Source organism: Phacochoerus africanus, chromosome 10 (genome assembly GCF_016906955.1).
Source record: "Phacochoerus africanus isolate WHEZ1 chromosome 10, ROS_Pafr_v1, whole genome shotgun sequence".
Lineage (NCBI taxonomy): Eukaryota > Metazoa > Chordata > Mammalia > Artiodactyla > Suidae > Phacochoerus > Phacochoerus africanus.
The window spans coordinates 60,405,021-60,422,578 of NC_062553.1; the positions used below are offsets into that span (position 1 = coordinate 60,405,021).

At 35.7% G+C, this 17,558-nt stretch overlaps 1 protein-coding gene across 3 annotated transcripts in view; it reads left to right on the forward strand.

The window, feature by feature from the left end:
• Positions 1-17,558, forward strand: part of ADGRL3 (adhesion G protein-coupled receptor L3) — a 512,757-nt gene that overhangs the window by 389,765 nt on the left and 105,434 nt on the right. For all 3 annotated transcript variants that reach the window (XM_047798807.1, XM_047798808.1, XM_047798809.1), the window contains 4 exons: positions 3,619-3,802; positions 4,748-4,870; positions 9,786-9,994; positions 10,686-10,862. In XM_047798807.1, coding sequence (XP_047654763.1) covers positions 3,619-3,802; positions 4,748-4,870; positions 9,786-9,994; positions 10,686-10,862 — 693 coding nt within the window. The remainder of the gene's footprint in view (positions 1-3,618; positions 3,803-4,747; positions 4,871-9,785; positions 9,995-10,685; positions 10,863-17,558) is intronic.

Here is a 17,558-nt window from a genome sequence, read left to right on the forward strand (position 1 = left end):
GCACAGGTTTGATCCCTGGCCTGGGAATTTCCTCATGCTGTGGGTATGGCAAAAAAATTTAAAAACATTTTTAAAAGTGACTTTAGAGTCTAGTCCATAAACTGTATAATGAGAAGAGTAATATCTAATATTATATGCCCCCAGCCACCCTCGAATTTAAACTTGGTGAGACTTATTTTCTTGGGTAGTTCACACTTGGTTGACTGGTTAGAAAACATGAGTTTGTCCAAAGGCACACAGAAATTTAGTGGCATGACCAGAATGTAAATTTCCAGTGGCCATCTCCTGTTCGGTTCTAGCGTTTTAAAAACTGGAGTGAATTAACATTTAGTTTCTGACAAAGGTATTGTTGATTAAATTAACTTATCAAAATTTTAGTTTATTTCCATTTGTCGAAACCATTAGGTAGTTTTTTGTTTATTTGTTTCATTTAATTTTTTTTTTCCTTTTGGATCAAGGCATTGTGGCAAGAATATATATTTTTTAAAGATAAACTCAGAACCAATCTTATTTTCTTCCAACTTTATAATACAAAATTTAGGTCCAAAAAAATATGTATATCAGAAAAGAGAAATTAGTGAGAACTGCTAGACCTTAAAGTGATGTCCCAGTACCTCAGTTTAGTCAAATTCTTTGGATGTTTCATGTTCAACTTTGGTTTCAAATTATAGTTAGGCTCATTTCTTTGTAATCAAATAAAATGAAAACCAACTTGTTTTTAAAGAAATGTTGTTGATCTAAGAAAGCAATGCAAATAATTAGTTTGAACCCTCCACCCCCCAAAAAAAACCCCAAAACAAACTTTATTACCAGATGTCGTTCTTGGGTAAAATGCATAGATGTACGGGGAAAACAAAATATAGATATTCTTTGACCATTGAAGATGTATGACTATTTAATTGGCCTTCATTAAATGGTAACAGGGACATGTCAACAACCTTTGGAAAGTGTATGCAAATTGTATTAATTACAAAGCTGTTGAGATGGACTTAACTGTGCTGTCTCCCTAGCAGAAAACAGCTCAGTTAGTTCACGCCTCTAAAACGCATGATGAAATATTTAATATACATGTTCCTCCCAGGCCTCAATAGTAGTTAAGTTGTGTAACAGATCCATTTATGATGACGGCATTGCAGAAGCGTCATTCTTTCCAAATCCCATTTCGGTGTGAGTATTTTACAACTGTCAGGGATAACTTGTGCTTTATTCAGTGAAGATCTGTCTTATTCCCAACCTAGACTTTGAGAGCAAATGAAAGCAAAGGTAGCATTGCACCCAAGCACTTATGAACCAGGCAACCTTATGAAACAATTATATCATCATCTCTAACTTACAGAGAAGTAACTTGCCCAGTGGCTCACAAACGGTCAAGTGGGAGAGTCCAGCTACAAACCCAGCAGATATAGTTCCAAATCCTCCACTGATTTTAGCACAAGAAGGTTCTGTTTCAATCCTTATGTTGACATTTCCTTTCAGTTATACTTAGGCAATCATAACAGGTGCTATTTTAAGAATAAATCAACATTAGATTTGTGTCTTAACCCACCCAGGTTTTAGTTTGTTGTTTCTTCAGTAAACTTGGAAATCATTTGGGCTTTAAATAGGAAATTTCTCTAAAGAGTATGTCTTATTTGGGAAGATGCTGTTGTTGAAATGTACTCAGAATATATAACTATGAAAACATATTGCACCCTATACATTTTCAGTTGCAAAACTAAGGATAAGAGGTGTCTTTTATTTGCTGTCAATTTAAAGACACGTTATTTTAGTTAAAGCAGTCTGTCGTGAACAGTTTCCTGTTTAGAACATTCTCGGAGTTGACCATAGCTGCTTCTTTTTCTTCTTTTCTTTTTTTTTCTCCTCTTGCATTTTTTAAATTTAAAAATATTAAAAGTGATAAAGGAAGGACAGAAATAATTCATTAATATTAAAAGGGCTGCTTCTCAAAGAACAGGCATAATTTCCATTGCATATGGAATTTTCAGAGCATTTCTAATGAATTCAGAGGATCATCTAATTCCAAAAAAAAAAAAAAAAAACAACTTCCTCGCACTCAAGAGGTCAATGTCCTCTGTTTGGCTTCAGAAAATACCTAAACTTTTTTTTTTTTTTTTGGTTCTCTGGCACCTCCTTTTTTGGCATATCCTGTTGGCATCACCCAAGTAGAGAACTTCCTGGAAAGCAAGTCATATTGCTGTGATCAGAAATGCTTTTGTCTGGCTTCTCGATCATGCTTTAAAAACAGAACAAATAATAGAGTTAAGCATACTATGTGGCAGTACCCAGTCATTAAACACAGGAGAGATTTTTTTTTTTAATTGTGCAAAGTATTCAAGGTGCAAGTAAAACTATTTTACATGAAAGTCCAGTGATGTTGATTTTTGGCCAGAACATGGAATCGCTGGGAAGAATATCAAGAAAAACAACTTTTATCAAAAGGCAAATTAGTTTTTGAAGCTGATGTTAATTGACAGCCAAGGTGTTTCATTATGAAGCTGAATTTTTAACAGTTGTTCCTTGGATACTATGAAAACACCAGCCAAAAGAAAGCATTTCAGTGTAGTGGAGATTTCTCCAGTCTCTCCCAGATCCTCTGCCAACTTGTCAATAATGTGAGTCCTGCTTTACAACACCTTTATGCAGCCTGGAAAGTTCCTGTGTTGGCTGTTTATTCTGGACTCGATGCATATTTTATAAGCAACAGGTTGAAGGATGATCATTGTCAAACCACAGGTGCTGTATTTTTCTGGTTTGCAATTCTCTATGTTTGAGTGAGACCTTTAGAAGACCTTATTGGAAGAACAGTCTTTTCTTGTAACCTGGAGCATAAAGCTAACCACAGGAAATACATAAATTGTAGCTAGAGAGATGATTCTTTTGGATAAAGCAATAAGAAATGTGGTGCTTTATCTCTATGTGTGAGTGTACCTACTGCTGACTTTTTTTTTTTAAGAAAAAACACCTGAGGTTCATAGGTAGCAAGTTCCAACTGTTTATTCCCCTCCCTAATAGTAAGCAGCACAGAGTTTTCTCTCCATTTATAACACATCCAAAGACCCTGGAAGTATGTACACTTTGATATTTTCCCCATCCTGACATTTTACTAGCTGGCTAAGAAAAAAATTGTTTTGCTCAGTGAGTCCTTACCCTATAGGCAACAGATTCTTGTATTGTCCTGTCTAGAGTCATCCTTTTGATTTCTGTTATGTTCAGCATCTTGTTTTATGTTGATGTATACAAAAAAATCATGTTTTTGTGGCGATGTGATAAAAGCATTAGTTTAAATTACTTGCCAACAGTTTCCCAGCCAAATAATTTAATTATGTGATTATAGGCCTGCTGAAGCCTTTGCTATTGACTTAAAGAAGCAAGCATGGCTCTATTTGTTGTCCTTCAAAACAAAATCAGTTTTTCCCATTGCCTTGCGAAGTCTCAGCTAGGGTTTTGCAGAATGAAATCATGAATGCTTCCACTGCAGCATGTCACAGGGGAGGCTGGGACAATACCGAACCCATGCACACTGCTGATCCTTGCTTGCTGGGCAACATGTACACCTGGATTTCTGACAGCTCTGTGAGTTCACTAGAGACCTATGCCATTCTGTTCATCCTCTCGTAGGCAATGGTTGAGACAGTTAACAACCTCCTCCAGCCACAAGCCCTGAATGCGTGGAGAGACCTGACTACAAGTGATCAACTACGTGCAGCCACCATGTTGCTTGACACAGTGGAGGAAAGTGCTTTTGTGCTGGCCGATAACCTTTTGAAGACAGACATCGTCAGGGAGAACACAGACAATATTCGTAAGTGGCCTTTGTTATGCAGAAGGGCCAGAGAGGATCAAGAGAAAAGTATCACCTTGTACAGCAGAAGAGGAAAAAGAAAAAAATATCATCTATGGTGGACCAGATATTATGAGAGATACTTTATTTCCCTGCAGATAAGTTATTCCTTTCCTGTATTTAGGAGCATAATACCTGTCATTGGCTTAGAAATGTCCTCATAATTATGTTTGTATCCTCCTTAGGACGTTCCAATATTAGATGCATTTGCTGAGGTCACTTACCATGAGGTCCATTTATTTATTTTTAATTTTTATGTATGTATGTGTATTTCTCTGTATGTATGGTAGTATTTTAAATTTTATCTGTATGGGTCCCTTCAGTTATAGTAAGAATATCTCTGAATTATAAACTATGAAGAAGTCAGTTATTTAAGTGAAAGTAATAAAACAATTTTTGATAATTGTGTTATTGACTCATAAAGAGTATAAATCTATTTTTAGTGTGTATAAGGATATAGCTGACAGTTTTATTTTAGAAGATTTGATAAAGCTATTTCAAACTTATTAGATTTAAAGATAGATCAATATCGATATTGATATTGATACAACTCTAGACTATAAAAGGATTTTTACTTAGTTCATAAAATAAAGATAACATTTTGAAAGTAAACTTACAGACAGTGACAAATTATAAGAATTTGAGCTTGAGTTTTAAACTCGAGGATTTATAATTGATATTTTTCTATTCTTATTTACCTGATTCTAATAGCATTTATCTGCTTTATTTTGAAAAAAATTAAAATATTAAGAAAAAAATTTCTAAGTGAAAGACTGAATTCCTGTAAAGTTTGGCAAATAGAGCAGTAATTCCAGTGTTTTGATTTCAGAAATATTTTTAATAATTCGATTATCTTAACTTTGGCATGTTTCTCAATGAGCACTGATATCTCCTTGCCATTAACAGAACTGGAAGTTGCGCGGCTGAGCACGGAAGGAAACTTAGAAGATCTGAAGTTTCCAGAAAACATGGGTCATGGAAGCACCATCCAGCTTTCTGCAAATACTCTGAAGCAAAATGGCCGAAATGGTAGGTAGAGTTTATTAAGTTTGATGGAACTGAGCTTGTCATTCATTCAGTGTCTTGGCTTGGAATTTTAGGTCTGCTGTCTAAAAGCTCTTCTTCTCTCCTCACTCCTTATTCTCTTTCTTCTCTTCTTTATCCTCTTCCTTATCTCCTGAACCAACAATATTGCACTAATATTTGCTCTACAGAATTCTTGGTTAGATTTGGCAATTCTGTTATATATCAGTTGTAGAAGAATGTCAGAAACTTGGATGTGAGGGAAATTAATAAACAGCAAAATCCAGATGTTCTGGCTTTTTTCCTTGAAAGGAAAGGAGTAACTCTCACCGAGTTGACAGATTTAGTTTCTAAAAATTTTAATAGAAATTTTACTTGCCATTTTAAAATGATATACTTTTTTCATATTCACTTCTTTTTTCAGATATTTCCCTGCTTTTCCTTTGCACAGCATATAGAGAATGTAAATGTAAGGAGATGGTTTTGAGAAATGGAACTGGTAGGTACAGGTCATTTAGTACTAGATTACATTCACTGAATATAGGTAAATTTACATAAATAATTAATCTATAGAAAAAGTATGTCTCAAGCCTCACTAATATTAAATTTTTTTAAACATACTTTTTGCTAAGGAAGTGAATCCTTAACCTTTTAAGTGATAGCAAGATGACCTGAGACTGCAGCAGCCAACTCAAAGATGATGTTTCAGCTTACAAGGTGAATAGTTTTGAAAAAAGAAGAGCCTGTAAAATAATATTGAGAAAAACAAATTATGTTTGTTGCCAGCAGAACAAAATTCTTCATAAGTGTTGGAAATGTTATAAGACTGAAATAATAAATGCTATTATATTGCTGATTTGACTGTGAATTTTGAGGCAGCAATAAAAGTTTCCATAGAACAACAGTTCCTGCATTAACTTCCTAACTAGTGTCCCTTCTTTGATTCTTGCCCCCAACAGTGTATCCAGTTGACAAGGGTTCTTCCAGTTAACCTTTGTATTTATGTCAAAGGTCATAACTCTGACCAGCTTGCCTCCAGTCACACTTAGAATGAAATCAGATGATTTAATAGCCCTACCCCCTGCTCCCTGGACCACTTCCTTCCTGCCTCATCTGTTTCACTTCACTGCTGACTTCAGCTTGCTGTCTGTGATCCAGATGCTCTAGTCTTGATTCTGTTTTTTTTAACTGAGATATAATTGACATATAATATCACATCAGTTTCAGGGATACAACATAATGATTTGATATTTGTATATATTGGGAAAATGGTCACTCAGTCAGTCTAGTGAGCATCCATCACCATACATAGGAACAATTTTTTTCTTATGAGGAAAACTTTATGATCTGCTCTCTCAGCTACTTTCAACATAAACAGAGTATTATTAATTATGGTCACAATTCCATATATTACATCCCCATGACTTATTTATTTTATAAATAGAAGTTTTTATATTTCGCCCTCTTCACGCATTTTGCCTACGCCCACCCCTCACTTCTAGCAACCCGAAGGCTGTTTTCTGTAGTGTTTGTTTGTTTTGAAGAGCTCACATATAAGTGAGATTATACATTTGTCTTTCTCTATCTGACTTATTTCACATAGCGTAATACCCTCAATGTCCATCCATGTTATGGCAAATGGCATGAGTTCCCATTTTCTGGCTGAATCATATTCCATTTCCCATTTTATATCTGTCTATAATTATATATATATATGTGTATGTATATAAAACATTCTCTTTATCTATCATCTATCAGTGGATACTTAAGTTGTTTCTATGTCTTGGCTATTGTAAATAATCTGGCAGTGAATATAGGGATGCATAGACCTGTTCAAGTTAGTGTTGGTTTGTGTCAGTTAAATGCTCAGAAGTAGAATTGCTGGGTCACATGGTAGTTCTATTTTTAGGTTTTTATTTTCCATAGTAGCTACATTGATTGTATTTTTATCAACATTGAAGAGTGGTTCCCTAGTTTAGTCCTGATTCTCTTCCTTGAACACACCAAGAGCGTTCCTTCATCAGATGTTTGTATTTTCTTTCTTCTAGAATGCAAGTTTTGCATTTCTTTTTACAGAAGCTTCTCTGTCAGTCACTGCTCAGTATAAATCTTACCCCTAGGAAGGTTTTCCCTATCTCCCTGAAGGTAGGCAGTTCTTCCCCCATCACTCTTTTCCCATTAGCTATTTTATGCCAAGGCTCCTTCATAGCATTTATTTACTTACCATTATATGAAATTATGTTATTATTATTATTAATTATTTTTAAGTTGCCTGCTTATTATCTGATTCTTTCTTTAGGAGATGCCCTCCATGAGAGCAGGACCTTTTCTAACTTGTTTGTTGATGTGACCCTAGTGCCAGGCACATGGATGCAAACACTAAGGACTTATCAAATAAATCTGAATTTTCAGATACAAAGCTGACAACAACTGAAATACATCTATATTAGTCTATACTATGTTTTGTGCTCATTTTATATATGTGTGTATTTTAGGACACATTTAAGCATTACTTTTGGAGTGGAGAATCTGTAACAATGATATGGGACCAATGTGACTAATTGCACTGGTAAAACAGGGTGGGCTGACAACATGACACCATTCCACTAGGTGGAATTTGTATGAATTATCCATTTATAAACCAATTAAAATACAAGTTGTTACTGTCAATAAGAAAAATATATAGTCATTCTTAAGTTTAACCTTCCAAAAATTAGCATGTTTATATGAAGTCTAGTGGGAAAGATCTAAAATTAAATGCTGTGTTGTTATAGTCAAGATGTATGTAGTGAATTACTATTGTTCAGGTTAGAAGTTTAAGAATGCCCCTTTCCTTTAGGTAGCTCTGATCATAATTTCTGGATGACCGAATGGATAATAGATGCCTTATAGAATCACTGAGAAAGCTTGAGACACAGGCCTAGAAAATGTCCATGATCAAGGAGGTTGACAGCAGCCTGTGTCACCACGCAGAACCATTGCTGTGAGGTATCATGCTGCCCCGAAGGAGGGCTGCTGCTGTACTACCTCCTGCCTCCTTGAGTCACCAGCTCCTCATCTGAGATCTGGATTTAGCTGAGGTTCCCAGGGCAGTCTAGGAAAGCCAGTCTGTGTCCATTTTGTATCATAAATCCCTAAGAATAGGGAATTTCCCAAATGCGGAGCACAATTTAGATGTGGGACAGCTCCCTCCCTCCTCAAAAAATAATATTATTATTATTATTTTGTCTTTGTTCCCACTTGACTCTAAGATACAGGGAAAAGGACTGGGACTTCCTTGTCTCAGGTACCACAGTAGTCAGGGTAGTGCTTGTCTCTTGATGAACCAAAATGAATTTATACTGGAAGTGAGACAGAGGGCTTGACCTATATTAAGAAAGGAAATGATATGATTTAAAAAAAGCATTGTAAAAGAAGATTAATTTTATGGAGGATTGATTACATGTAAGAGATTGTTATAAGGGGAAAAAAATAAGATAAGCTGGAAGGAGATATGGAGATAGTGACTTTAAAAGAACATGACAATTGAGTTTTAAGACAGGTAAAGATTTTGAATCTTTGTTTTACTTTTCTTTGATTGCAATTGAGATATAATTTACATACAATAAGATGCACATATCTTAAGAGTTTAGCTTGGTGAATTTGACAGTTGTACATTCCTCCGTGATATCACATAAAATAAGATTAAAAAAAACTTTTATTACCCAGAAATCCAGGTGCCTCTTTCCAGTCTTCTCACCCCATCCCCCACCTGATGAACTATTTTCTTCATATTACTGTTTCTGTAGACAAATTTTACCTGTTCTTAGACCTCATGTAACTGGAATCATACAATATGTACCCTTTTTTGTCTGTATTCTTTAATTCAGTGTGATATTTTTGGGATTCAGTCATTACGTTCCATCTATGACTGGTTTGTGCTTTATTAATGTATAGTAATTCTATTATTTTAATAAACCATAGTTTATTTATTCTCCTACTGATAGATTTCTGAGTTGTTTTTAGTTTGGAGCTATTGTGAATAAGCATACTATAATCATTCGTATACAACTTTATTTTTCTTTGTGGATAAATGTTTTCATGTATTTAGGAAGGGTAGATATATGATTAACTTCATAAGAAATTGCCAAACGTTTCTCCAAATTGTTGAACAATTTTACACTCCCACCAGCAGTCTGCAGAATGCCACTTGTTCCACATTCTTACTAACAGTAGTGTGGCTAGAATTTTGTAGTGTGGATTTTATCTAGTCTAGTGTATATGAAATGGTATGTCAAGATGATTGGAGTTTTTATTTCCCTAATTACTAAAGATGTTCATAATTTTCCTGTGTCTACTTTTAAGGGTGTGTTTATGTCTTTTGCCATCTTAGTATGTTTTAGTATATTTAGTATATTTATTATTTTACTGTTGAGCAGCAGAAATGCTTTATGTAAGTAATAGGCATATATATTTTCTAGTTTGTGGCTTGCCTGTTCATTTTCTTAATGCCATATTTTGATAGAGACAAATTTTCAATTTTGACAAAGTTCAGTCTACTGTTTTTTCTTTTATGGTTAGTGTTTTTTGGGTCTTATCCGGGGTAACTTTACCTTCCCCAAGATCACAAAGAAATCCTATATTTTGTTCCAGAAGCTCTATTGTTATAAAGACTGTGATCCTTCTTGAATTTAGTCGTGAGTATGGAGTGAGAGAGGAAATGAGGTCCATTTTTTTTTAATACTGATGTATAGTTATTTCAGCACCATTTGACTTCCCTTTCCTCATGAATGACTTTGCACTTTCGTTGAAATGAATGCTGGAATTCCATTGTGATTATATATACCAGACAGATTTGATTACAGTCTAATTAGAACTACCTAATTTAACTGGAATGTAGAAGCTAATAAGTTTCTTCCCAATTTACATGTACTTATTTCAGGAGAGATCAGAGTGGCCTTTGTCCTGTATAACAACTTGGGTCCTTATTTGTCCACGGAGAATGCAAGCATGAAGTTGGGAACAGAGGCTATGTCCACCAACCATTCAGTTATTGTCAATTCCCCAGTTATTACAGCAGCAATAAACAAGGAGTTCAGTAATAAGGTTTATTTGGCTGATCCTGTGGTGTTCACAGTTAAACATATCAAGGTAAGAAAATAGCAGGTTAAGTTTTGTTGTCCGTATTATCTGTATGTGTTATAACTTGAGCATGAAGTGTCTTACTTTTCATTTTTCCCTATTATCTGACACATAGAAGTTTGTTCTCTATAAAATTATTGGTAATTTTTTTTCACTAATCACCAAAAAAGACAGGAGAATAAGCCTGTATGTGTATATATTTAAGGTAAAACATTCATAGATGGATTTGTGCTTTTATAATTAAGAAGAGCTAGCAATATGTTCAGTGGAACTGAACATAGCGTCACATCTGATGTTACAAGTCATTATGTCTTTGTGTGTAGATTTGTTTAATATATGCAAAGATCATATTGTAAATTGAACACAAATTTTTAAAGACTGTCCTTTCAGAAGTTGGTTGTATAGAGTAAATAACTTTACTTTGCAGAGTAAATTAATCAATGGGAATCTGAGACTTGATACTGGTATTCCTTCAATATTAATTTTTTTAAATAAACTTACCTCTAATGGGGGGGTGAATAAACAACATATGTTCAAATTTTCTGAGAATTGATAAGCCTCACATAATATGAAAACACATGTAGGCATTTCCATAAAAATTGGAATGTAGTATGAAGTTGTATTAGCTGTAAAGAAAATGCCTACCTAATTTACATGATCATAAGTAGTTATTGGCTTTATTGATATTTTTTTCCTGTAGCAGTCCGAGGAAAATTTCAATCCTAACTGTTCATTTTGGAGCTATTCCAAGCGTACGATGACAGGCTATTGGTCAACCCAAGGCTGTCGGCTCCTGACAACCAATAAGACACATACTACGTGCTCCTGTAACCACCTAACCAACTTTGCAGTTCTGATGGCACATGTGGAAGTTAAGGTAAGATATATACCATAAAATGAAAATGTCTTAGCATACAGTTAAGACACTAACTGTAAAAAGCCCCAACTCAACACCTGACTTGAGAGTGTTCCTACTTTCATGGTAATGATATTCAAGAACTCTCCGGTGTTCAACCCATGTCCTACTGGATGATTAAATAATTCTTTTTTTTCTATTATCAGTATAGTTTGTAAAATTGAAATTTGCTTATAAAATAGTGTTTTGCTAATAAAACTTGTCCTGTTCATTGCTGCTTTTATTTTGTATGAATAAATATCAGAACATATCCTCACAAGCATGGCAGGATAGAACCCCAGCACCAAAGGCCAGTGTGATGGGGTTAGGAAGCTGGAATCTGGCAGGCTGAAGACCAAGGGGCTGTGCATGGAGTTAAGTACTTTCAAGATGAGTCTTAGGAAAATAGATGTTAAGCAGAATACACAAAGCATGGTAATGCATAGAGCCTGGTGAATGCTAACAAAATGTAATGGTTTTGTCCATTCAAGAAGATCTTATCCTAAGGAAAAATCCAGGTGATAGGCTGTTTCCAAAATCTGAAACATGTGCAACTTGGCTACATCAGTGTGTTTCTGGTGTGACTGCTTGGCATGGAAGGCAGGAAGAGGATTTAGATTTTAGATATATTTGGGACATAAAAAGACAAAGGGATTATTACTTGGTTATAAAGATTAATAGCTAGATTAGTAACAAGAAATTGCATACATGCGAATTCTCATTTTCCTGATGTCAATAAAAATAGAGGTAGTAGCATGTCCAATACATTTTAAAACATGAAAACTGTGCCAAAGGTTCTATCTACCCAATATCGTTGATCTGGTAATTTCATCCAAAATTTTCTTTGACGCTGTTGAATGTAGAGATGATACAGGTATCCCAGAGGGAGGCTAAATCCCAGTTCAGTCAGCAGCTCAGGAGTAAATAACCTTAGCCGTGTCAACACAGGCACATGCTGGTCTTTAAAGGGCTACAAGCCCGATTTTGTCAGAGCTTCACAAATTGATCAAGCTTAGCAAGATTGGCTACACTCACAAGTGTTAGATTTAAACCTGGAATGTATTGATATGGCTCTAGGATTCTATCTTGTAGCTTATAGAATAAGATCAAACCCAGAAAAATGGATCATATTTCAAGCAACAACAAAATATAATTTTTTGCTCAGTTCACTGAATAACCACCTCTACCCAGTCCATTACACAAGAATCTTGACTGTGACTCTTATTGTGTGTCAACAAGAGATTAAAATAAATGGAAATCAATATTTTTCCTTCCATAGTCAGTCACAGAGTAAGTGTGCCCTGAATTTCATATACCACAATCTCTCTCAATTCCCTGGGTCGGTCTCATCTTGATCGCACAACATGATTTTCTAATATTTAAAATGAAAAACAAGTAGAATGATTATCCCTGGGGGTCCAAAAGGAAGCACAGCAAGCAAACTTACATTAGACTAATGTCTAGAAAGGAACGCTAATTTCTCCATGCACAATGAGATATACAAAAGCCAGTTAGAACAGATACCTGTGTTTGCTAGTTATCACCTTTGAACTCCACAAGAAAATCTATAAGGGAAACCAAATTATACTAGAGAATTTTTGCTTGATCTTGGCAAGAGAGCAAGAAGAGTTAGCTGAATGGTGTTGATGCTGTTGCTCTTAAGCTCTGGTGCCCTGATGCCTGGGTCTTCACTCCAGGGCCCAGAGGGGGTACTGAGTTGTGCCTTTCTGTCATCTGTGTTATCTCTGCTGTTCATTCAGTACTTCCCTCATTGTTTAATTAATGTTTTTAAAGCACCTGGGTAAAGGTGTTGACATGTTGCCTGCTACACAGTAGGCTCTCAATAAATGTAACCTCCTCCTTCCTTCTCATCTGTCAGAGACATTACTAGATTCCAGCATTCTGGGGAAGCTTCTGGCCCTCATGAAATGCATGTATTTGAGAGGAAGGAAAGGGCAGAGAAGTGAAGCTTCGGTCATAATTGTAATAAGTCTTATAATTGAGGCTACACTGATTTTGGGACACCGAGAAGGATAGCGTTGGGCAGAACTGCTCAGACGGGGCTCATCAGAAGCATCCTGCGCTGAGGGATGGTAGCATGTGTTTAGTAACATGGCCTGTGTAGAATTTGTATCAGCCACCTTCTTGGAACATTTTCTCAACTTTGCTTTGGGTATACCATTCTCTCTCTCTCATTTTTGTTAAATGTATTTTTTTTTTGGAGTATAGTTGATTTACAATGTTGTGTTAGCCTCAGGTGTATGCAGCAAAGTGATTCAGTTATACATACACATATATCCATTCTTTTTCAGATTCTTTTCCCTTGTAGGTTATTACAGAACATTGAGTAGATTTCCCTGTGATAGTTAATAGGTCCTTGTTAATTATTTAATAGGTTATATGTGTTAATCCCCAACTCCTAATTTATCCCTCCCCACCCCCCAGCCTTTCCTCTTTGGTAACCACAAGTTTGTTTTTGAGGTCTGTTTCTGTTTTGTAAATAAGTTCATTTGTGCCATGTTTTAAATTCCACATACAAGTGGTAGCATATGATATATGTCTTTCTCTAACTTACTTCACTCATAGGTCCATCCATATTGCTGCACTATTTCATTTTTTTTAATGGCTGAGTAGTATTCCATTGTGTATATGTACCGCATCTTCTTTATCCACTCATCTGTTGATGGACATTTAGGTTGCTTCCAAGTCTTGGCTACTTTTATATAGTGCTGCAGTGAACATAGGGGTACATGTATCTTTTTGAATTGCAATTTTGTCTGGATATATGCCCAGGAGTGGGGTTGCTGGATCATATGGTAGTTCTATATTTAGTTTTCTGAGGCACCCGCCTTCTGTTCTCCATAGTGGTTGTACCAATTTCCATTTCCACCAACAGTCAGGAGAGTTCCCTTTTCTCTGCATTCTCTCCAGCATTTGTTATTTGTAGACTTATTAAGGATGGCTATTCTGACCAGTGTGAGGTGATAACCCATTGTAGTTTTGATTTGTGTTTCTCTAATAATTAGTGATATTGACCATCTTTTCATGTGCTTTTATCCATCTGTATATCTTCTTTGAAGAAATGTCTATTTAGCTCTTCTCATTTTGGGGGATTGGGTTGTGGTTGTGTTTTTATAACTGAGCTACATGAGCTGTTTGTGTATTTTGGAAATTAATTCCTTGTTGGTATCTTTGTTTGCAAATATTTTCTCCCATTCTGTGGGTTGTCTTTTGTGTATGATTTTGTTTATGGTTTCCTTTGTTGTGCAAAAGTTTTTAAGTTTAATTAGGTCCCATTTATTTTTATTTTTATTGCTCTAGAAGGTGGATCCAAAAAGATTGCTGCAGTTTATGTCAGTGTGTTCTGTCTATATTTTTCTCTAAGAGTGTTATATTATCCAGCCTTACATTTAGATATTTAATCCAAAGCTATAGTAATCAAAACAATATGGTACTGGCACAAAAACAGAAATATAAATCAATAGAACAAGATAGAAAGCCCAGAAATAAACCCACACATCTATAAAATTGACATCTATGGTCAATTAATCTACGACAAAGGAAGTAAGACTATACTATGGAAAAAAGACAGACCAATAAGTGGTGCTAGGAAAACTACACAGCTCTATGTAAAAGAGTGAGATTAGAACATTCTCTAACATCATGTACAAAAATAAACCATTCTCATTCCTTTCTTTCCTCAGCAGCTGGTCCATTTTAGCTTCCTTTGCAGGTTCCTCCTCATCTCCACAAACTCTCATTGTTGCTCTGGCCCAGGTATAATCCTTGATATGGTCTAGGTCCTATCCATTCTTTCTCTGTAGTTGATCACATATAGTCATGTGACTCTAAACTTCCATCTCCATTTCTTAACTCAACCCTCTTAGATTCAACTGCTGACTTGATATATCCAACTAGACTTCTATTAGGTGTCACCATACTAGAGCTACCCTTTTGGTATTCTCCCATCTGAAAATTCTCCCTCTTAGTAAATGGTTACCCTGTCCTTCCAGGTGCTCCAGCCCTAAACCAAACACCATCTTTGATTCATTTCTTTTCATGCACTCTGAACGCCCAATGCTATGAGCATGTCCTGCCAGGTCCAGCCTCTGAGAACTTAGTATCTTCATCTTTATCACCTGATTCAAGCCCCTACCATCTATCCTCTGCTCTTTTTTACAGCACTTCAATAGGCTCTCCTGCTAGCCTCCTTAGCCTTCTTAAATTTATTCTCAACACAATTGCCAGAGGGATACTCTTAAAATGTGAGTCGCTCTTCTGATTCATTCTCAAAAAGCAGTTCTGTAATCCCTTTAAAATGCAAATAAGTACTTCACACCTTTGATCCAACCTGAATAACATTTTTCCTCAAAGAATGCAAAATCCCAAACTCTTTAGCAACTCTTTTTTTTTTTAATTTTATTGAAGTAGAATTGATTTACAATGTTGTGATAATTTCTGCTGGACAACAAAGTGATTCAGTTATACATGTACACACATCCATTCTTTTGTAGACTCTTTTCCCATATAGACCATCATGGAATATTGGGTGGAGTCCCCTGTGCCTTCAACATCTCTTCATCTCCCCTCCAGCTATTCTTCCCCTTGCTCACTTGGCATCCTTGACCTTCCACAAACACATCAGGGAGCCTCTGCTCAGACCTGAAAGTCTCTCTTCTCTTCACCCCTCAAATAGCCACATGGTTGGCTTTCTCAGCTCTTTCAAGTCTTTGTCCCAGGGTCCCTTCTCAAAGAGGCTTTCCGAATTCACCCTATTTAATGTTTCTGGTTACCCTACCCTACAGAATACCTTGGGGAGTAAGGCAAGACAGGTCTCCAGAATTTATAGTTTTCCAATGGAGAAAAGTGTTAAGACTGATTTTGGAATGCGTGCTGAGAACTGACTTTGGCTTGGTCAGTTTAGGCAGGTGAAAGAAGGAAAGATATGCTCCAAGATGGTAACACAGCTGAGAATGAGTTTTTTTCTACTTCTCTTGTCTAAGGAAAGATTTGATTATCTTCTCTTTTAGATACACAGGTAATAATTATGGAAATTTATGCAAAGTAATTTTATACCAAAGTGTGGTAGTATTTATGGCATTTGAAAAACCTTTCCATTATTGGAATCACCTGCTGGTTTATTTATTTGTCTGTTGTTCCGTAAAATGTCTGTCTCTTGTCTTACCAGCCATTCTCTTTGTGAACCCTTTGGTGGGAAGGGTATTTTAGTCTGCAGGATCATAAATTTCAAATTAATTGACTAATTAACATTTCTACTGTGGTTTTGTAGAGCACAGTAACAAATGCTTTAGAAAATGTTCTGAGGATTTATATTACCTATAGCTTTTTCTTCTACTTAAATAGAATTCTTTGGGAGATAATAAAAAAAAAAAACTCCCCACTCATTCCTGTCAGTTCAACTTGACATTGATTTTTATTATCTTTAAAAGGCTTCGCTTTCCTTAGTTTGATGCTTTCATCTTTCTCCCTCTCTATTCTTTTTAACTGAGTATATTCTATGGCCCTCACTCCAACTTTATTCAAGTCCAAGTACAGGCGTTATATTTTTTTTTCCTTTCTTTTTAAAATCATTGTAGTTCTTTTAAAATTTAGAATTGATTTAAGACAGTGACAACCTAGAAAATTTTAACTTCATACTGTGCATTCTGTGTTTCAAATATTTTATAATTAAACTTTGTCTACTTTAGAAGAAAACAAAAGGTTAACCTTAAACACTATAAAGTGCTGCATTTGCACAGAAAGAAAAGTAATTGCTTTTCAAAAAGAATATTTTTAAAGTCCAAAAAGTCAAGATTAAAAACTTAGAAATTATTTTATTAGTGAAAAGTAAAATGTTCAAAGTATGATGCTCACTGTCATGCCTAAATTTTTATGTTCATTTTGTATTTTGCCATCTGTAGTGTAATGGGATTGAAGTGGAGTTAGAGATTAAAAGTCAAAAAAAAAAAAAAAAAGGAGTTCCCATTGTGGCTCAGTGGTTAACGAATCCGACTAGGAACCCTGAGGTTGAGGGTTCGATCCCTGGCCTCGGTCAGTGGGTTGAGGATCTGATGTTGCCATGAGCTGTGTTGTAGGTGGCAGACGAGGCTTGGATGCCGAGTTGCTGTGGCTCTGGTGTAGGCCTGCGGCTACAGCTCCGTTTCGACCCCTAGCCTTGGAACCTCCAGGCTAGGGAGTGGCCCAAGAAATGGCAAAAAGACAAAAAAAAAAGTCATAACTAGTGTGTGGTACTTCAAACAACATAGTTACTTAGAAAAAAAACTGGGTAACTGACAAGTTGAATAGCCTCCAACTATGTAAAATTCCATGATTGTATTAATTATCTTGAATATTTATTTAAAAAAATTGACAGCCTTTTAGAACCAGGAACTATTCTTGGATCTTCTCATTGAACAGTTTTATAATGATATGTTTCCTTCATGGATTTATTAAAATTTGAAATTATTTATTTGCTGGTCTGCTGTTTTTTTGTCTGACTCCGCCATCAGACCCTAACTAAGCTCAGTCTGAGGAGCAGAGACCTCAATGAAGCTAGAGAGGCAATCTTGTAGGTCATCTGGGGAAAGATTCTTCTAGACAGAAGGAACAAGAACAAGACCCTGAACGAGGGGTGATTCTGATGTGTTTGAGGAGCTGCAGGGAGAACAGTGTAGTTGC